The 21,358-nt window shown below is 42.8% G+C and overlaps 1 protein-coding gene across 4 annotated transcripts in view; it reads left to right on the top strand.

Moving 5' to 3' along the window:
* Positions 1 to 9,772: 9,772 nt before the first annotated feature.
* STAT1 (signal transducer and activator of transcription 1) overlaps positions 9,773 to 21,358 on the top strand; it is a 38,541-nt gene continuing 26,955 nt past the window's right edge. The window contains exons 1-6 of one of the 4 annotated variants that reach the window (XM_045806347.2): positions 9,774 to 9,939; positions 10,247 to 10,399; positions 11,807 to 11,970; positions 13,135 to 13,263; positions 14,419 to 14,563; positions 15,838 to 15,936. In XM_045806347.2, the coding sequence (XP_045662303.1) occupies positions 13,136 to 13,263; positions 14,419 to 14,563; positions 15,838 to 15,936 (372 nt within the window). In that variant the 5' untranslated portion in view covers positions 9,774 to 9,939; positions 10,247 to 10,399; positions 11,807 to 11,970; position 13,135. Of the gene's footprint in view, positions 9,940 to 10,246; positions 10,400 to 11,806; positions 11,971 to 13,134; positions 13,264 to 14,418; positions 14,564 to 15,837; positions 15,937 to 21,358 lie in introns of all 4 variants that reach the window. The other 3 variants (XM_045806349.2, XM_045806346.2, XM_045806348.2) reach the window with 3 other exon arrangements.

Raw genomic sequence — 21,358 nt, 5'->3', positions numbered from 1 at the left:
AGAGGGAGAAGCAGGCTACCCGCTGAGCAGGCAGCCCGATGCGGGGCTCGATCCCAGAACGCTGGGATCATGCCCTGAGCTGAAGGAAGACGCTTAACGACTGAGCCACCCAGGTGTCCCTAGATTTGTTTTTTAAATCCCATTTTCACTCCTCCCCTCACCCATCCCAGACCAATCACAGATGTCCATTTTGCTAATCCCTTCTTAAATTCTTTTTCACATAGACTCACTTTGACCAACTGTACTGAATATCAGTGCCTTTATCAGGAATAAATGTTGAAAGAAGGCAGTGTCCAAGTGGATTTCCTCAAAATCTTAAGGTAGCAAGGAAGGCTCCCCCAAAACCCATAGGAATGAGTATACTTCTGGCAAACCCAAGGGATTTTTCTTTACCTCACATGTTTAGGAGGCCCAGAGCTCCCTGCAGAAGAAGGAACAGAATTAGAGGTCAAACCAATTACTGCTATACTCTAACAGCAGATAACTATAGTCCAGACTTAGCAAACTGCCTCTGTGCACACACTTCAATTTCTGACATAATTTTCTTCTTTTTTCAAATTGACCATGAGCATCGATTGACTGCTTGCATTCATTTTTAAAAGATTTATTTATTTGAGAGAGAGAGTGTGTGTGTTTGTGTGTGTGTGCGGGCACAAGTTGGGGAGGGGCAGAGGGGGAGAATCTTCAAGCAGACTCCCCACTGAGTGTGGAGACCGACACAGGGCTCAATCCCAGGACATGGATATCATGACCTGAACTGAAACCAAAACTTGGCCGCTTAACCGACTGAACCACCCAGGCGCCCCTGACTGCTTACATTTTTTAAAGTCTGGCTAGAGGAAGTATAATATACACATAATAAAATTCACCCTTTTCTGACAAACCCATACAGTTGTGTAACCACCACTGTGAGACCTAGAACATTTTCACCAGAGTCCTCAAAGAGGACACTCTACAAACATGACGAAGGACACGCTCTGCAACATCCCTAGAGTCAACACCAAACAATTCTATGCAGCTTCCTATGTAGACAGAGGGCACTATTGAAAATAAATCACATCATTTCACCCCCTGTTTATAATCTTTGTATGGCTTCTGGTGCTCTGCATCAGCAGGTCTTACCCGGCATGTATGGATAGAATTCTGGAGGTTCATGAGTTTGGATGGCAAACGTCAGTCTATTTTTACAGACTTCTAATTGAAACTTAGAATTTCCATCAATTAGGAGTAAAGTCAACAAACCATGACCCACACATTTTTGTCACATTACAGTTGTTACAATTATCTCAAACTATGGCTTATGCTAAGCACACTTTTGAAATTGCATTCATCAGACCTGCTGTGAGATCTTATTTAATGCCATTAACGAGCGTTTATATCACTATGTCACAAAGTTAGTTTTAATATTTTGATATCTGCATTTCAGTGTAGCAGGTTTTCTATTTAATCTCATGTATTTTATTTTATTCAACTAAAAACATTACTCTTTGAAGGAGTTCATGGGACTGCCAAAGGGGCCCATGGCCAAAACTTAAGAATCCCAGCTCTGGATGATGACCATAATTCTCAACAGATCTTTCCAAAGTCATACATCGTTTAGTCTCTTCTTAGTCTTCAACTCGTCTCTCATCACCTCCCCCAACAACAGCTTCTCATCCTGCAAAACACACACACAAGACTGAACTACTTTCAGTTTCTTTGATGGCCTGGGCTCCCTCCGCCTTCCCTCCACTGCATCCTCTCAGTTCTCTAACCCCATCCCTGCCACCTGGATAACGTTCACACATCCTTCAGGTTCTAGAAAGTCTTCGCCCCCCCCCCCCCGCCACGGGCACACCTGTATGACTCAGGTCACTTCACGCCTCCTCCAGATGCTCTACATCTCCCAGTACCATTCCTACCACCTTTGTTGTAAAGGCTTATCAGCGTCTTCTTCATTAGACTCTAAGCAAGCTCTGTATGTACAGGGACCAAGAAGACTTTGTTCACAGTTCTAGCCCTAAAATCTAACACATTCTGCCCCTGAATAAGTATTTGTTAATGATTTAATGTTTGAGCACACAGAGGTCAGTAATCGGTTCCTTTCTGCCTGCAAGACTAAGCTAAATTGTCTTTACAATCCTACAAATTCTAAAATTATGGAATAGTCACTAATACTACACTTCAAACTGATTAACCAAACATGCTTGCTACTGCTTCCCCTCTACTCCACCTCATTCATAATTTCCAGACTCTGTAGAAATGCTCTGGATTAGAATGTCTGATTATTAACTCATTCTAATTTCCCATTAATTTAGATATCTTCTATGTGCCTAACATCCCAGACATCTGCCCATGCACAGATGAACCAAGTGCTCTTTCAATTTCCCTTATCTCCACCTTTATTGAACTCATTGCCTTTACACTCCTACCCTGGGTAAAAGCCTTACACAACACTCTCTCACATTAGGCTTGAAAGTCATTCACTTAGATGCCTCATAGAGCGCTGCCAACAGGAAGAAGCCCGGAGGCTGTCTAGATAGGGTGGAGATGGGAGAGAGGTTGGAAAGGGTGTGGAGGAGTGGTGCTCTCATTAAAATCCTTCAGGGAGTTTTTCAGAATACACATGCTCTTTATTCTCCTCCCCTCAATTCTAGCTCAATAGGTCTAGAGCCACTGTTGAGGTCTGAATGGTTGAATTCACCTGTGATTCCTCATTCCAGTATTGGTCAAGGTGTGATGCACTCATAAAAAAAAAATGAGATTGTGTATCAGGGACTGTCTTTCTCAACTTGGGTTTCCCATCTGAACCATAAGCCACAGTCAGTGATTTCCTTGACTGTTTTCTCAGTTGTCCCAAGAGAGACAGTAATTCATACACAGATGCCTCAGGGCGCTAGGCTTGGAACCCAAGATGAGGCAGGCTGTCACAGCACCAAGTCCCTCCTGTTGTGAGGAGAGATGAAAACAGACAAATAATAAATGACAAATTTAATAAGTACTATGAAGACTATATAGAGTAGCTGCAAGCAGTGGTTAGTGAAGGTCTCTCTGGAGAGAGATCTGATCTGAGACCTAAAGAATGAGAAGGAGCAAGTCCATGGACACAGCCAGGAACACAGCATCCTAAAAGAACAGCACATACATGAGACCCTGGCCGATAAAATCTTGAGTACTTGAGGAACAGAAGGAGGCCACAGGGAGGGTAACGTGGTGAGGCATGGAATGACATGAGTAGGAGAGAGGGGCAAGACCACATCATGTAGGACTCTATAGGAAAAGCTGAAGGCTCTGGATTTTATTGCAAGTGCTATAGGAAGGAGTGGTGTTATTGTTTTTGTTCCTTCATTATCTAAGTTTTCATCTGTTTTAAGTAAATATGTAAAAAGGTTTCTATGGGAGAACTCTCCTTTCCTTCGATTTCACACTAACTTCATTAGTGTGCAACCTGAGCAGTTGCCCAGGGCCAGCACTCACAAGGACTCCATGCTTGGTTTAATGCCCTACTATTGCCTTCTTGAAATTCTTATAATTTTTGAATAAGGGACTCCATATTTTCATTTTGCACTGGGCCCTGCAAATTATATAGCCTGTCCTGTCCTTCAAACAGGGGAAAATCAATGTCCATTTGCACTGTGGGAATTATGTAAAGAGCACTTGCTGGGGTGTTTGTTGCAGCCACAGGGACAAGGGGTCACTCTCACATGAAACTGGAGGCTGTGGTATAGTAAGATGGATCCCTTCACACACTGAAGTCCTAGGTTGGTACCTATGTCACCCTAAGAAGTTAGTATCCTTTGCTAGTGATGGCGCTGAGCCCAAAGAGGCCTGTGCCTCCTGGAATCATTCAGTAAGTCACACAGATGGCAGGCAGGACCCAAACTATTTCTCCTGGGCCTGCCAAACTTCTGAAATCATTACACTCCTCCCCTACTCCCTCTGGTATAATCGCCATAAAGAAGAAGGCAGGGGGCAAGAAGATCCCAGGAGAAAAAGAAAAGCTCCTTTTGCATATATAGCAAAAGGACTCCTGAAGAACCAGCCGGCCCTCCACCTTCACCTTTACACCAGCTGGGGAAGGGTCAGAGCTTGAAAGACAGAAGGATCTGAGCGTGCGTACAGATTGTAGCGATGGAGAGAGGGAGGAAAAAGGGTGGCCTCTAGGGTAAGAAGAAAGAAAAGGTGGAAGCAAGCGGAACGGTTAAGTTTTCCACCACCTTAAGGAATTAGAAAACATTCACTTTCCTCCTTCCAAAGTTAACGGGCACACACACACACACACACACACACACACACACACACACACCCCTTCTTCTTGTCCTGGGCCGCTACTCTCAGACGTACGCAGCTAGAAGGGCGCTGGGCAGGTGCCCACCGTCCGGGGGTAGCGTGCGCATCCCGTCTCACCGCTCCCACCCCCCCCCCCCGAGGCTGGGGGGGCAACCGCTGAGCCGGCAGCCAGTCAGTGGGAAAATCCCCGGGCCAGCGCCTGCGTACTGCTCCCTGAGTCTCTTTACTTTCGCTTTTCGGTTTCCTCCCAATTCTGCTCCTTCTCGCTCCAGGGCCGTTTCCCCGAAAGCACGTGGGACGGCTCTTCCGAGCATTCGCGTCCCTCCCCCCGCACGCCGGCCGGGCTGTTTTGGAACCATTTCAAACGGAAGACAATCTGCACTTTCCAGTGTACCGCATCCTGGGCCGGCATGGGCTGCTGTGCAGAAAGCACTGGACTTCAACAGGTGTTCACAAGGGTGTTTGCACTATGAATTGGAATGTGCTCAGTATAGACAATTGTAGGGGGAAAAAAAGAAAAAAATTATATAGTAATCCACCACTCAGAAACTTAAACATTGTCAAATATTTTCCCTCCGTCTCCCCCTTTCCCATTCTCTCTGAGCGTTCCATGTATTTACATTTCTATATATTCTTACAGTAATAGAATGTTTTCTTTCCTGCATTTTAATTTAATTTTATACATGGATATTTTCCAATAACTAAATAGTCTTTGAAGGCATAACTTTCATATTCTAGCATATGAATATAAAAAAAGAACTAGGGAGAATTTTAGAAATCTTTTAATCCCGTTGTATTAACAGATTAGCAAATACAGTTTACCCTGATTAAGTGTAATTCCTACTATTGGATATATGTTACCAACTTTACTACAATATTGGAAAAATATGTCTAAAATGTAATATTGTACTGTAGATTTTTTTCCATCAGATTTGTAGCTGCCATTTTGAAACAGACCAAGGCTATTAAGACAGAACACAGAGGGAGTACGTTTTTCACGGGTTCATAAGAACACACAGCACAGTGTACTGCTGGGGATTGAGAGACCCCAAGAAAAATATTCGTGGTGGGGGCAGGGCAATGGTCCTGCACCACCTGAGAAATTCCATTTTGTAACTCAGTAGTAGGATGCTTTGCTTTCCTCCGTAAGGTCTGCGTCAGTGATCTGCTACAGAGCAAACCAAACTCCCCTCAAAACTCAGTGGGGATAAAGCTACAAGTGTTTATCACTGCCTGTGAGTCTGCGGTAGACTGGGCAGTTCAGCTCATCTGGGTCAGGTCTCTGATCTTGCTGTCTCACAGGTCTGAGGCCTAAGCCCTGACAGCCACACCCTTCAGCTGTGTTCTGCGTGCTCTGTGCACTCTCTTATGCTGCAGCGGGCTAGGCTGACTGGCCTTGGAGACAGGGCAGGGTTTGTGGGGGGGAGTACTGCAAGGCCCTTTGAGGCCTAGACTCAGAATGGCACAATGTCACATCTGCTGTATAATGTTGGTCAAAGCAAGTCACAAGCCAGCCCAAATTCAAGGGGCGGGACAATAGTCCCCACCTGTTGCTGAAAGGAGCTACAGAGTCACATTGCCAAAGTGCGTAGATAAAAGGAAGGAATAATGTGGCCATTATTTTTTGTTTTTAGATTTTATTTATTTATTTGACAGAGAGAGACAGGGAGAGAGGGAACACAAGCAAGGAGAGTGTGAGAGGGGGAAGCAGGCTTCCCACCGAGCAGGGAGCCCGATGCTGGGATCATGACCTGAGCCTAAGGCAGATGCTTAACACCTGAGCCACCCAGGTGCCCCTAATGGGGCCATTATTAAAAACAATCTACCAGGAGATCCTAATTTCTTCTAATGGGAATTATATAACTGATATCTATCTTTTTGCCTTGGTTTTTAAGCTGCATTGTAAACTTCATATTTATATCTATAGTTATTGTATATATAATTAAATAAATACAACCGAGTGATTAGAAATCAAAGAAGGGATGAATGAAGAACAGGAATGATACTATCTTCTCCAGGACTTCTCCAGGAAAAGATTGCTTCAAATTGGAGATCTGGGATGGTTTCTAAGAATCTTTCCACTGTAACATCATGTGAATTTATGAGTGCTTTCAATTACTCATCATAAAATGTGGTTTCTAGACTCCTCACCATCCTTGACTCTCCTTTAAATAAACACCAGCCAGGGGGTGGCAAGTAGTTTCATCTTACCTGCCATTTCTTATTGATTGTTAGTGACTTACCAGATACAGTGTTGAAAAGTATTCCCAAGCTGGGCACTGGCAGCAAAGAGCACCCTGTCATTTGTTGCCTTTAACAAACAAACAAACAAACAAACAAACAAACAAATAACAGGTCTTTGCATTTACTGTGTTAAGTTTTATCTAGTTGGTTTCAGCACAGCAACATTCTACCTTTAGATAATTGAGACTTTTGATTCTGTCATCTATGAATTAGTCAGCTATTTCGGCCGGGGCGGGGGCGGGGGGGGGATCTCAGGGTCTTACAACATTGACCACAAACAAACAGCTCTTACTCATGGGTGTGTGGGTAGGCTGCAGCAGTTCTGCTCCCGGTCGTAGGTTCAGGGGGGCTCTACACATCTTGGCACATAGGACCCAGGCTGGAGGAGCCGTGGCTGCTGGAACCTGCCATCTCCTAGTGCAGAGAAGGAGCGCATGAGGACAAGTCGATCACACAGAGCATTCGAAGTCTCAGGTTGGTTATACCTGAGTGTACCTCACATGCTTCTATTCCATGTTGGGCCAGAGTGAACCAGGGCAAGGAGTGGGAAGGGAAAGGAAAAAAGGATGTCAGTCATACTTACAAAATACAAATATAAATACATAAGCTTGCCCTCCTAGAACTTAGAATCTTGGAGGGAATAAGGCTTGGACACTTCAAAAGCCATAATATAGGGAGTCTATGGTGACTGTCAACATAAATGGAGACACTTATGTATCATATTATTTCAGAGACAAGATTAATCACCACCGGATGAGGTGTTTCCAGAAGGAGAATATAGGATTTGGGCTTAGTTTTAAAAATTGGGTAAAGATTTGATAAGTCAAGGGAGTAAGGAGCAGTACTTGCCATTTAGTAAGTGCAATACTTGCCAATGGTATGAGCAAAGGGACAGAAACAGGAAAATTAAAAGCTTGGGGATGGGGGAAAAAAGAGAGGATAGAGTTTAGTTTGGGTAATGGGACAATGGGAGCCAAGGCTGGAAAGAGAGGTAAGGACATTCTGTGGAGGATCCAGACTAGCAGACAGAGTTTGTTTTTATCATAAATGCAATGCGAGTTGTCAAGGCTCTTGAGCAGGGACTGAGCGTATCAATGTGGTTAAAGTTTTGGAGAAATTAATTTGGCAAATACAGTGGAGAGGAAAGGGATGGGAAGAAGGTAGTCTGCCCAGTCTCTATTGTAGCATTCCAGTTCTGAAGCGCTGAGAGCTACAGTAGAGTATGGTCAATGACAGTATAGCGAAGGAGGATAAAGACATAGGGAAGGAGGCATCCATAGAACTTCATAACAAGTTCTGACTCTTCCTAGAGTCAGATTTTCTCAAACATTGTCTGGGCCCTAAATGTAGGTGAGTAGGAGGGGAAAGGCATTTTATAGTGGCCTGGCATCTCTTCTTATAGAAGGCAGCTATTTTGGTGCCAAGGGTCATCGCTATCACAGATCAGTACTGGCCTTGTAAGGTGAATATGTGACAGGAAGGAGTGTATAGATGTGGGAAGAGAAAAACATAATAGAAAGACATATAAGCATATCCATGGGAAATTATTTAGATAGTTTTCCTACCAAAGCTTGCCTTATTATTCAAGGCTTGATTCAAGTTCCATCTACTTGAAGGAGCCAATTTCTCTTATGGGCATACATTCCAATAAGATCAAATCTAGGCTGGCCTCTGGGATGCTACCAGGGGGAGTGCCATTTAAGCTAAGGTTTTAGCTAAGACATAAAAGATAAGTTAGCCAGAAAAGAGGTTGGGGGAAAGAGCCTCCAAGGGGCTTTCCAAATGGAGAACTGCTGGTGACAAGCCCTGAGTTTGGGGAAAGAGCTTGGCATATTCGAAAACAAAAATGCTGAAGTATGGAAAGGAAAGAGTGGCACAAGATAGGATTAGAGAAAGAGATAGGGGAACCAAGGCTTTGTAAGCTATATTAAGAAATTCGAGTTCTGTAAGAAAAGCCATCATGGGATTTTTCAAGTTGGCAAGCACATGATCTCCTTTGAAATTGAAAAAAAAAAAATCACTCAAACTGTTGTATGGAGAATGGATTAAAAGGGAATTAAAGGCAGGGTACCTGGCTGCCTCAGTTGGTAGGGCATGCAACTCTTGATCTCGGGACTGTGAGTTCAAGCCCCTTGTTGGGTGTAGAGATTACTAAGAAAATAAGTAAACTTTTAAAAAGGGGGGCAATTAAGAGCAAGTGAGGCAGCCATTTGGGACTCTACTGCAATAAACCAAATGAGAAAAAGTGGGGATGGTATGAGATGGAGAGAAGTTGATGAGACTTGAGGAATATTTAGCAAGAAGAATCAACAAGGCTTGCGGTCTAGGTGTGGGGGTTGAGGGAGAAGGCAACGTCAAAGATGACTCCTAGCTCTCTGACATATGCCAATTCTAGAAAAAAATGGCAGGTTTGAGGAGAAAGATGATGAGTTGGTTCTGAATATAACTAGTTTGCAGAACTTATCAGACCTCCAAGTGGAATGTCAAATGAGGACCATACATGTGGGTCTGGAACGTACAGGAGAGGTGTGGGCAGGATACGCAGGTGTGGACAGGACACACATGTAGAAGCCCTTCACATCTAGAAGGAAATTGAAGCTGTGGGTGAAGTCATTGCAGGACAGCGTGCGAAATGTAGGTAAAACTGACCAACATCTGGACCCTGACAACCTTTAACGTTGAACAGTTTGGCCGTGGAGTGAGGCAGCGATAAAGAAAGAGTACCATAGAGGTAGGAAGAAACAAGTGGCTGTTGTTTCATGGACAAGGAAGAAGTATTGAGAAATGGAGGTGTCAACTGCGCCAAACGTTTCTGGGTGGTCAAGTAAGGTGAGGGCAGAAAAAAAAAAAAAAAACGGTCCCCTGGGTTTAACAACAAGCCGGTGAGCAGCTAAACTTAGCGTCGAGAATGACAAAGTTCCCACCTCTGTCCTCTGCCTTGGGTTCACAGATACGGGTTTCATGCAAGGTTCTCCAAGTTTGGGCCTCCTCTGCAAACACAGACTTCCTTTTAGTTGTTGTCTAAAATGTCTAGAGGTAACCGCCAACCGGCCGGGTTGCAACACAGAGCCGGCTTCACGTCACCTCCCACGGGGCCCTGCTCAAAGGCTAAGGAAGGACTCTGTGGGTTGGCGGTGCAGCGGTCCCCGGCGGGGAGGCAGCGCCCCTGCGGAACAGCCATGTTCGATTGGCCGCGCGCGGCAGCCGCCCGGTGATTGGCGGAGGCGGAAGGAGGCGGGGCGCCGGGAACTGTCTTTTCTCCCAGCTGGTACTTTCGTTTTTCTGCACAGTCTGCGGAGTGGTTCCGCGGCACCCGGGACGACGACCGTCAGACCCCAGATCCAGCAGAGGCGAACCGGGTGCGGGAACCCGGGAAAGGCAGCGTCGCTGCGCCTCCGCCCACCGCTGCCCGACCCGGCGCGCAGAGTGAGTGGGCCTGAGTTTCCAGGTGCTGGGGTGGGACGTGCCAGGACCACGCCGTCGGGGCCTGGCAGCCGGACGCCCGGCGAGGGCGGGCTTTGAAGGCGAGTCCCGTCATCCTGGAAAGACTGCGTCCCGAATCCCCCAGGTGTCCTTCTTGGTAATGACTCGATTGCCCCTGCCAGTCGTGCTCTAGCAGTAAAGAAGTCTTGTGAAACAGAATTTTCGGCCGTAAAATACATCTCCCCCCCACCCCCACTTTTCCTTCCGTCCCTCCCACTTTCACCACAGTCACCTTTTCTTTTTTTCACAGAAAAGTTTTCATTTGCCTTGTGCCATCGTTGGAGAGCTGTCTAGGTTAGACGCTCACACCCTGTGCATGCAAACCCAGCAGTCTAGGCACCTCACGTGTATAACTGCTGCTTGGGTGGGATCCTTAGCCCCTCGGTGGGATACAAGGTGACAGGTCAGTAATTGCTCATGAAAACGAATGAATGAGTGCATAATTTTGGAATCTTAATTCTGCATCTGTGTTTAAAGATGAAGGAGCTTAATGTCTTCTTGGAATATAAAAGTTCCCGCAAATTCCCAAATGCTATTAGTCTTTTAAAAAATTGTGACTAATACTAAAGAGAGAGAGAGAGAGAGAGAGAGTGTGTGTGTGTGTGTGTGTGTGTGTGTGTTTGACTGTGCTTCAAGTGTTTGTACAGGTTGGAGAGGTTATTTTTATGTGACAGAAATAAGACTCGAGCCTCCAGCACAATCTAGTATGCAGCTGCTGCTTAATGAGGATGCAGAACTCAAACTTGGTGGAGCATAATATGGTTTGCCCTTTACTTTCTAATTCAGTATGGAATATACTAGATTTCAATTCAGTAAACTTACTGAGTACATACTATGTGCAGGACACTGTGTAATATACCAAGGATTAAAAAAAAAATAGAAGAAGACATGGTCCTGGCAAGTCTGAAACTTACCTCATGCAGGGGTGAATCCTGGAGCTTTTTAAGGAACTGATGCTGTAATAGAGGGAACAGAATGCCATGAGGCACAAATCAAAGAAAGCTTAATTGTGTCTGGGTAAGTGTTAGACAGCTTTATGGAAGAAGGAGCATTCGTATCTACTTTTGAATCACGGGAGGTTTAGAGAGGCAGAAATTCGTGAGGAGGCTGTTTTCAAGCGTGAGTGGCAGCTGGAGTAGAGCAGAAATGTTGGGCATAGCCAAAACACTGTAGATAATTTGGTGACTGGTTTGCTTTGTTAATGCATGAAGATAGGGTCAGGGTGCAAATCAGTAATTTTGAGCAAGATAGTGATGTGGCCGTACAGCAGGAAGCTAGACCAGGAAGTAGTGGAGGCAGAGAGGTAAGAGGTCTTGGGACTGCAGGAAGGATAGCATTGGAATTTGAGCCAGGTGATTGGGCGATGGTCATGTCCCTCCTTGCACTGATGACAGGTTTTGTGAGAAGATGATATGGATTCTGGATTAATAAATTCATGAATTTATTAATTGCCTGTTCCATGCCAGGTGCTGAGTGTGTGCCATTTCATCCAGTCTTAACAACCACACTGTTGATAGGGTAGTGAGCTGCCTGAGGTCCTGCATCTAGTAAGAGGTGTTGTACCCCCTCTGGCCGACGTCCTGGCCAACATATTTGCTTTAGGCACATCCTTATTAAGCACCTACCAGGGTGGGGAGAGAGCCACAGATTTGGAGACTCCCGTTCAGGTAAAATTAATTTGAAGTGAAAAATCAAATTCCTATAGCAGGTGTGCCAAATTTTGTGTGCCAGGTTTGTGTCCATTTCTAGGGGTTATTTGTGGTGGTAACTGGCTTTATCGTCCCACCATATCCTTCCTTTTCTTTGGAAGGAAATTCATGGAGTAGACATGACTACGTGCCTGCACCCACATACTTGACAGCAAGCATGGGTAACTTTTCCATACCCTGCTTGAAAATCCAGACCCCTTCTTCAGAGGCCTGGAGGACAAGATTCACATGTACCCGCTCTGCATATTGCCAGCTGTGCACTGGTGTAAGTCCTAAGTTACGCTGTGGTCATGGGAGGCTCTTCGTTTTCCCCGTAGATGTTAGGACTTCCTTAAATCGGTTTTGTTTTCATTTCCTTAGAACTGCTATGCAAAAATGGACTTACAGTTATACAAAGAGGTAGTATTACTTTATCTTTTGAAGTTATATTTAACAACGTTGTTTCAATCTTGAAATTATTACGAGATTTAAGGGTTTTTGTAATAGTTTTATTGTTTGTAGTGGGCCAAGAAGAAAATCTGTCTTAAAAGGTATAGGACAAAAATAATTCATTTTGCCATATGAATCACAAAATATAAAATACGGGTTTAAAATTCTTTGAGTTAAATTGCAAATGTACTGTATTTCCTTTTTTTTTTTTTTAAGATTTATTTATTTATTTTAGAACGAATGGGCCCAGCCCACAAGCAGGGGCAGGGTCAGCAGGAGAGGGAGAGAATCTCAAGCAGACTTCCCACTGAGCCCAGAGCCCAATGTGGGGCTCGACCTCATGACCCTGAGATCATGACCTGAGCCAAAATCAAGAATCAGACATCCAACCGACTAAGCCACCCACGCGCCCCAGATGTACTGTATTTCTAAGAGAGCAACTTTTGGAGGGTTCTTAGGATTTGTGTGAAAGCAAATCTAATGAAATAATGTTTTCCATTTTTTATTTGGTAAAAGTACAGATTCATTTCAAAGTCATATTATGTGCCTGGCACTGTGTTCTGGAGATAGAGCAGTGAACAGCCCGCCCACCCTCCAAATTTTTCCCTTCATGTGGGGAAAACAGACTGTAATCAAAATAAAAAAGAAAATCTATGGTGGGTTAGATGGTGATAAGTGCTATGGAGAAAAACACATCAGGGCGGAGGGATAGTGTTTTATGGAGTAAGAAGTGATGTCCAAAAAGGCTTCCCTGATATGTTGACATTTGAGCAAAAGGCCTGAAGATAGATATTCTGGGGAAGAAAAACATATTAATCCCCAAACCTAAATAAAAAAACCAGGGTTCGGAATATAAACAGCGTTTAAATAATACATTTCAGAGACAAATTATGTTTTGGAGTAAGTAAGATATTTAAAAGAAGCACGGTGCTGGATATGCCTTCTTTGGAGCTGTGGTCTTCCCTTCCTGACCTAGGTTGTGTGCTCTGTTTCCTTGTAGGATGTCCCAGTGGTATGAGCTCCAACAGCTTGACTCCAAATTCCTGGAGCAGGTTCACCAGCTCTATGATGACAGTTTTCCCATGGAAATCAGACAGTACCTGGCACAGTGGCTAGAAAAACAAGACTGGTAAGGGAAGCTTACTTGAAGATTTTCTGTGCTTTTAAAGCGATAAGTGACTTGGAGCCACATTGGCTAAGAGATGAATCTCATTGTAGCCTTTTGGATTATCTGTTGCAGAAAAATGTGTTGGTTTGAACAATGGCATGTGTCTCTGCACAGCTAACTGTGTTAGTCATTAAGTACTTTTATGTAGTTTTGTCTGTCTGATCATGGTGTGTGCTCCTAAATGCTTTGGACAAGTTAGATAATGCTGGCACCAATTATTTTCCACATTAAAATCCAGGTTATAGAAAGAAGTAAGTTAAAGAAAATAATGATAGCTGAATTATGGTAAAACATTGATTAGAAATAGGAAGAAGGTTCAGAAAGAACGATTACCCAACATTCGCAGCAACATGGACGGGACTGGAGGAGATTATGCTAAATGAAATAAGTCAAGCAGAGGAAGACAATTATCGTATGGTTTCACTCATTTATGGAACATAAGAAATAGCAGGAAGATCGGTAGAAGAAGGAAGGGAAGAATGAAGGGGGGGTAAACAGAAGGGAGAATGAATCACGAGAGACTATGGACTCTGGGAAACAAACTGATGGCTTCAGAGGGGAGGGGGGTGGGGGATTGGGATAGGCCGGTGATGGGTAGTAAGGAGGGCACATATTACATGGTGTAGTGGGTGTTATACACAAGTAATGAATCATGGAACATTACATCAAAAACTAAGGATACACTGTATGGTGAGTAACATAACATAGTAAAAAATTATTTAAAAAAAAAGAAATAGGAAGAAGGTAGTAAAAATAGGGGGATATCTCTGAAAACTGATATGTATTCTATTTTAAAATTTACTATTTGCTGATTGCAAAAATTTTAAATGACATACAAAGTAAAGGCCGCTATTGGTTTTTTTCCCCTCCAGAGATAATTACCATTAACAGTTTCGTGCACAATCTGAGTTCTGGGATTTTTCATGCTAATTGTATGGAATAGATATATTATACAAACTGCTGTTCAAAGCAACATCAGTCTTAAAAGAAGGGAAAAAAACCTAAGAGAATGCTTGAAAGTTGGTTTCTCAAGTAGTTTTCAGTAGGAAAGCAATGTTTATTTTGGCTGTTTGAAGTACTATCTAAAATGAAATGTATACATTTTAAATCTCCCAGGGAGCATGCTGCTAATGACGTTTCATTTGCCACCATCCGATTTCATGACCTCCTGTCACAGCTGGATGATCAGTATAGTCGCTTTTCTTTGGAGAATAATTTTTTGTTGCAGCATAACATAAGGAAAAGCAAGCGTAATCTTCAGGTATGACCTGGTTTTTGCACTTTAGTCAAAATATTCCCAAGCCTATATAGGAGTTTTATTCATTGAACAAATACTCTTGAGTTGCGCATGCATTCTTTGGTCTTTTTAAAAGTTTCAGAGACAGAGAATAAACTCCTTTGTATTGCTGATATTTTATAGCACGAGCAAAGTAAAATATCAATTTATTTTGCGAACACATAAGGAATTTTCAGGTTTAAGTGTATCACCTGTTAGGTGTCAGTAATTCTGAGAGAAATGCGATGCTGTCACCTTGTTTCACTAAAAATTGTCGAAATGGAAACCCAAGGGAAAGGGTTGCATCTTAAAAGCAGTGAGCTGTAGTAACAGATAGAAGCTCAAAGGAACTTTAGTGGTGAGTCCAGTCTAAGCCCTTGGTATACAGATGAAGAAGTCCGGAAAGGTCTGATGTCCCCTAGGCCTGATAGAGTCGGTGAATTGGAACTAGGCTCCACCTTCCCTTGCTTTTGGACGAGTTGCCCTCCCATGGAAGAGCAAGTCAAAGGGAATCCCAGATAGGAGACCGGGCTACAGAGTTTTAGGAGTTTTTCAAAAGTACCCCTGGCATCCCTTCAGCCTAGCTACCATATTTACTTCTGTAGTAACAGAACTTTTCTGTCTCAGTGGAGATGAGAGCGATCATTTTCTTGTTTCATACAACACAATCAAACTGTTCAACGTACGTAATTAGAAGCTTTTTCGTCCTTTATGAACATATTTATGATTTTATAATACCAGTGACAGGGGAAGTCAGATTAAATTTACAGAAATTTGCTCTCTACAGACTGCTTGAATATACCTGTTATAAAGGGCCGTGATTGCCAGTGTTTTATATGCTGCTTTGACAAGGAAATAGAAGAACTGAAAAGAATATCTAATTCAAAGCAGAGACCAACAGATAAATTCATTGAGAAATATCATAGATAGTTTTCATATCATTTACATTGTCTCAGGATCCTAATGGAACATAAATGGCCTCAAAAAAAGCAGAAATTAAAGTAAAACTGTTAGAGGAACCGTGTATGAAGATGCTTGGTTTTTTAATCAAGAAATAATTTAGGTACCTGCATTTACTAGAAAGCTTTTGTCATAATTTATGAAAAGAATATTTTGATTTTACCAAAAATAGCTTGTGTAGAATTTAATAAATACAAGATGAGGCTTCTCAGTGAATAGGAACAAATTCAGTTTATAATATATAATGGCTTAAACATTCTGAAATTTAGTTTGTTTCTATTCTAACAATCCATATCTAGGATAATTTTCAGGAAGACCCAATACAGATGTCTATGATCATCTGTAACTGTCTGAAGGAGGAAAGGAAGATCCTGGAAAATGCCCAGAGATTCAATCAGGTACTTTTTTTCTAATGGAACATTGAAAATTATAGTAAAATAAAAATTCATTCATTTATCCAACAAATATTATTCAACACCCTGTGCAAAGCAGTAGTGAATATCCCTCTGATTTTATAGCCCCAGGAAATGGGGAAAATCAGATATAGAGATTTTACAGACCTGGGCTTTAAGAAAGGACCACAATCTATTGGAAGTCATTCTGTTGAGGGAGAGTGAACAAAATATTTTCAGATAGTGCCATTTCCTATGCAGATACCAAAGTAGGATACTGTGATACAGTAACAGAGTATCTGGGGGGTGGGGTTGTGTCTTTAGATCAGGGTCAGGGAACTTCTCTGAGGCGTGGGACAGGGAAGGAAGCAGGCAGACAGAGGGAGAGGAAGTAGAAATGTACTCAGGAAAGGTACAGTTGGTAGAGGTAAGAAGAAGTGGGAAGATTATGTTTGGGACATGGTACCAGTGGGGCTTATATTGAAGGATCAGACATGGGAGTGAGAGAAAGTGCAAAACGAAAGATGACTTGATGGTTTGCGACTCGAGTTGCTTGGAGATACTGTTCATCGAGCTGGGGAGGACAGAAAAGACAGGAGGAGGGCTTTTGAAGGACGTAGTACATTTTGGAGGAGAAGAATGAGTTGATGGGAAAATCAAGACCTTTGTTTTGAATAGGATCGATTTACCTCCTAAATATATAAGACATCCAAACAGGGAATGAGTCAGATTTGTTTTTAGCACCAAGATTTTTGATCATGGTTTTACTAATACTCATACAAACCTTCCTGGCGATCAGGGTTCAGATTTTTAAAATTGGCATGGCATCTGTTCATTCCCTTCTTGAGTGATGTTGTGCTTGGAACAACCCAGAAGGCAGTGAAACTATAGTTGTGAAACCACCGTATGGATTGTTCTGCGTAAGACCCTTCCAATATGAGGGGAAGAATGCCAGAGTATTCGAATTTAACTATCGGGTGAATGCATTCTCCAGGCACTTTCTGGGGATTTGATCCTGTCCTTGTGAATCTGCTGCTTCCCTGGGCATTTAGTTCCTGGCACACTGAAAGCACCTTGCTGCACTAAGCATTTAAAGATAGGCATTATTTGTTCTCAACTCAAACTAGTTCATCTGGTACCTGGCCTAGTGAGCAGAAGTGCGTATCAGTGTTGGCTGCCTGTTCTTCTCTGCAGCAGCTATGCTTGTCTTCAACATGCATTCTGCACCTGGGAGATTTTCAGCAGGACGTTTTGATCGTGTGGGATTTTCATCTTAATGCTATGCAATGGACTGGCCACTCCTGTATCTCAAAACTGAGAGGACTGCCAAGAGCAGAGATGGGCAGAACAAACTTTCCACCTTGGCACCCAAGCATTTCTCTCCTCACCTTTGGCCCCAGTGCCTGGAGTTGGCATTGGGAGGCAGAGTAGAGGATTTCTCCTCTCCCAGATCAGCCTCTCCTGGGTATGGTTTGGGTCTTGAAGGCTTGCCAGAGTTTGTCTCCCCTTTAAAAAATGTAGGTAACTGGGGAGAGGATCATTTTAAGCCTCTCAGAAGATAACTTGAGTTATCGGTGAGCACCTTTAGGGAGGGTTAGTTGATTGTCCAGCTGAGAACAAGAGAAGCAAGTCCTTCTTGGGGTTGGAGGGAAGGATCTGGATGTCTGAGGCCATCAGGGAAAGGGAAATGGCACCAAAGTTACCCAACCTATTATAGACTGGGAAATTGAGAAACATTTCTTTGCCATTTCTCCCCTTGTTGAAGTAAATACATTTTAATAATGTATCTACTGTTCATACTAACATACTTATGTATGGAATAATTGATGTCTGTATTTGGTTCAAAGTAATCCCATTTTGGGGGCCAGAGGCATAGGTAGAATCTAGATGAAACAAGAGTGTCTGTGAATTGACTGACAGTTGTGGAAACTGATAGGTACGCAGGGATTCAAGAAATTCAACAAGTTAAAAACATGCAAACTTCAGAGTCCCTTCAGAGCATTGAGAGAGTATGAAATTTTATAGAAACGTTGGGATAGGAAAATCTTGTTCTCATTATTTTTTGTTTTAATGGAAGAACTTTTAGAAAATATGTTTAAAGAATATTATATATAGATACTTTTTAGTAAACTACCAGTGTTTTGTTTGCTCCCATTATAGCACACTAAGGTGTTTTTTTTTTCTTTATCGTGTGTGTGTGTGTGTGTGTGTGTGTGTGTGTGGTGAAAAAACTGTATGTATGGATAAAATTTAGGTCCATAAGGTTCACCACAGTGAAAGGAAAGACATAAAGTGGCTCTCAGGTTTCCCTTTGCTATTCTGTCTTTGTGATCTTCAGTGATAATAGAGTTACCAGGGGCGTATGGGTGGCTCAGTCGGTTAAGCGTCTGCCTTTGGCTCAGGTCCTGATCCCAGGGTCCTGGGATCCAGTCCCACATCCCCACATCAGGCTCCTTGCTCAGCAGGGAGCCTGCTTCTCCCTTGCCACTCCCCCTGCCTATTCTCTCCCTTTCTCTCTCTCCCTATGACAATTAAATAAAATCTTAAAATTATAGAGTTACCATATACTGAATGCTTATTTCGGGACCTGTGCTAAGTATTTTATAAACATTATTTTATTTGAATAAATGCTTTCAAAACTGTCATTGAACTTAAGTATTCTTACCCCATTTTACAGATGAAAAAAAACTAAGATTGAGAGATCAAGTACTTTGCTCAAGGCCACAGAGCTAATGAGTTTTGGAATTTAAACCTAGAATTGTCTGACTCTAAAACCCATTCATAGAGAAGTCTCTTCATCTCTCTTGGGGTTTCAGACTCGTGAGATGGGATAGGAGGGCATTCTGACTGGGACCTCTGACACCCAGCGAGTGCCTGTCCCATGTCCTCTTATTTGGGCAGCTGCTTGTTCTGTTGAAGAAAGCCTCCCTGAGCAGACTTTTCCTTGGTCTGGGGTGTGTGAGGAGCTCAGGTCTAATTAAAACCCTCCAAACAGGATCGGTAGAAGTGCAGGTGTGAAATGAGAACATAGGAGTAGAGGACCTTCCAACTTTAATGGTTTTTGTAGAGTTTATATTTAAATTCCAGTTCACGTGCAGTGTAATAATAGTTTTGGGTGTTGAATATAGTGATTCAGCACTTCCATACCCAGCTTTAGCGTTTGCTATTCCTCTGGTTTCCTGATTTTCCTGGTTTGTCAGAAAGTTAAAAAGTTCAGTGGGGTGCCTGGGTGGCTCAGTCTGCCTTCAGCTCAGGGTGTGATCCTGGCATTCTGGGATCGAGCCCCACATCAGGCTCCTCCGCTGGGAGCCTGCTTCTTCCTCTCCCACTCCCCCTGCTTGTGTTCCCTCTCTCGCTGACTGTCTCTCTCTCTGTCAAATAAATAAATAAAATCTTAAAAAAAAAAAAAGTTCAAGACTCACCGTGGAAGTAGTATGAGAGTCACAAGTGTAGGATGGTCATTGGTGATATTGTTGGTATTTTTTCAGTACTTGATGGTAAAATGCTGAAGCACCACCTGACAGTTGGGACTGGGGTAGAGGGAGGGAGGGGCGGAGGGGGAGGGGGAGGAGTCAGAGAGTAACTCTGTCAGTAACTGGCTGTGTCAGTAGCTGGGCCAGACTGCTCAAGTGTGAAGCTGGAGGTTTCTTAGGTCTCTGCCACAGGCCCCGGATTTTTCTAGCAAGCATTTCCCAGTGTGACAGCAGGAACTGACTGGTAGCTGAGATGCAGCTGCATTCTCATAACCAGTATTTCCCCATTTGCTCACCTAACCCTTGACAGTGTAGGAGGAAGGACCGGGAGGTCAGGATGCTCCCGTGGCCTGGTCCCTCTGTCTGGGTGGAGTGGCCCAGCTGGTAGGAGAGCCCACAGGACGTGGCATCCACACCGTACTTCTAGCGGACAGCAGCAAGAGATTCCGGTGCAGAGGCAGGAAGCCTTATGGAGCTGGTCGAGGTGACAGCTCATTCCAAATGGCCAGAGCAGCCCTGTTTATTCCTCAGTGACCTGTGGCACCTAGGAATACCAGTCATTTTAATATATTTTTAATACACACTTTACACAGATATAATCCAGATGCTTTGAACTTCTGCAATTGCAGATTATATAAAATGAAGGAAAATTTCCAAAGTTGTCTGTAAACAAAGAATAACCTTGATCGCCTAAACATAAAAAAGAACAAAAACGAATATTGCTATAGGCCAATTTCACTTATAAATATTAAAGTAAAATCCTAAACAAAATATTTTAGTGATCAGAATTCAGTAATACACTAAGAAAACAATATATTATGACCAAGTAGGATTTATTCCAAATTATAATTACAGAATAGATTGTGATTGGGAAATGCATTAATGTAATTCATTATGTAACTAGATACAAGGAAGAAAAAGCATATGCTTATCTCTGTAGTTGCTGAAAAGGGCTGACGAACTCCAATACCCATCCCTGATAAAAGACATTAAATAAAATACGAACTGATGGATACCTCTTTAGCATTAAAATATGCATCTCTCAGTGCTATACACAGTATCTTACATAGTTTGGAGCACATCAGTGAGTCAGAACAATGTCCACTGTTTCCGCTGCTATTTAAATAACGTTATATTGGTGGTATTCACCAATACAATTAGACAAGAGAAAAGCATGAGAGGCATAGGAATCAAAAACATCGTAGAGATATCAGCTCTCCCTGAGTTATTCATATTTTTAATAGAAGTATTAAAAATTCCCAATAGAAGTAACAAGTTACTTTCTGAAGCTGGGGAAGTCATCAGGAAAATAAACGTGCAAGAACAGCAAGGAGCTCATGGGGAAGCACAGCAGTGAGACGGGCCTTGCCCTATTAGGTATATGCCAAACACTGCACAGTTAAGCACTATTCAGGGTTCGGGTTTAGGGAGAGAAAGACCCGTGGAAAAGCAGAGCAAATCTAGAACTTAAACCCAGATATGTAAGGAAATTTGTGTGATAAAAGTGCAAGTCAAAGCTCTGGGGAGAATAGGAACTTTTCACTAAATGTTGTTGGACAAGTGCACAGCCAGTTGCAGAAAAAAGTTAAAATTGTACCCGTATTTCACAGTAAACACAAGAATAAACTTCAAATGGATTAGAGATCTAAAAGTAGGGGGGAAAAAAGAACAAGTAACCATGTAAGTGCTGGGTTAAAAATGGGTGAACTCCTCTCTAATCTGTCAATATGGAAAGGCTTTCTCATAGGGAAAATCCAGATATAAAAGAAGAAAATACTGATAAATATGAATATGTAAAAATACCCACATGGAATCTGTGCTGTGTAGGACTCTGTAAGAAGGGTCGGTGCGCACAGTTTTGGCCGTGGGACCGTGGGAGGGGCTTTAACTCTGAACAAAAATAGCACCTTTCTAGAATCTAATTTGTACGAGAACAGTCTCATGTTTACCACTCT

The sequence above is a fragment of the Ursus americanus genome, chromosome 1 (assembly GCF_024610735.1).
Source record: "Ursus americanus isolate L20-20 chromosome 1, mUrsAme1.1.p, whole genome shotgun sequence".
NCBI classification, from domain to species: domain Eukaryota; kingdom Metazoa; phylum Chordata; class Mammalia; order Carnivora; family Ursidae; genus Ursus; species Ursus americanus.
Note: the sequence above shows the minus strand (reverse complement) of the source record. Positions and strands in the feature narration are given on the sequence as shown.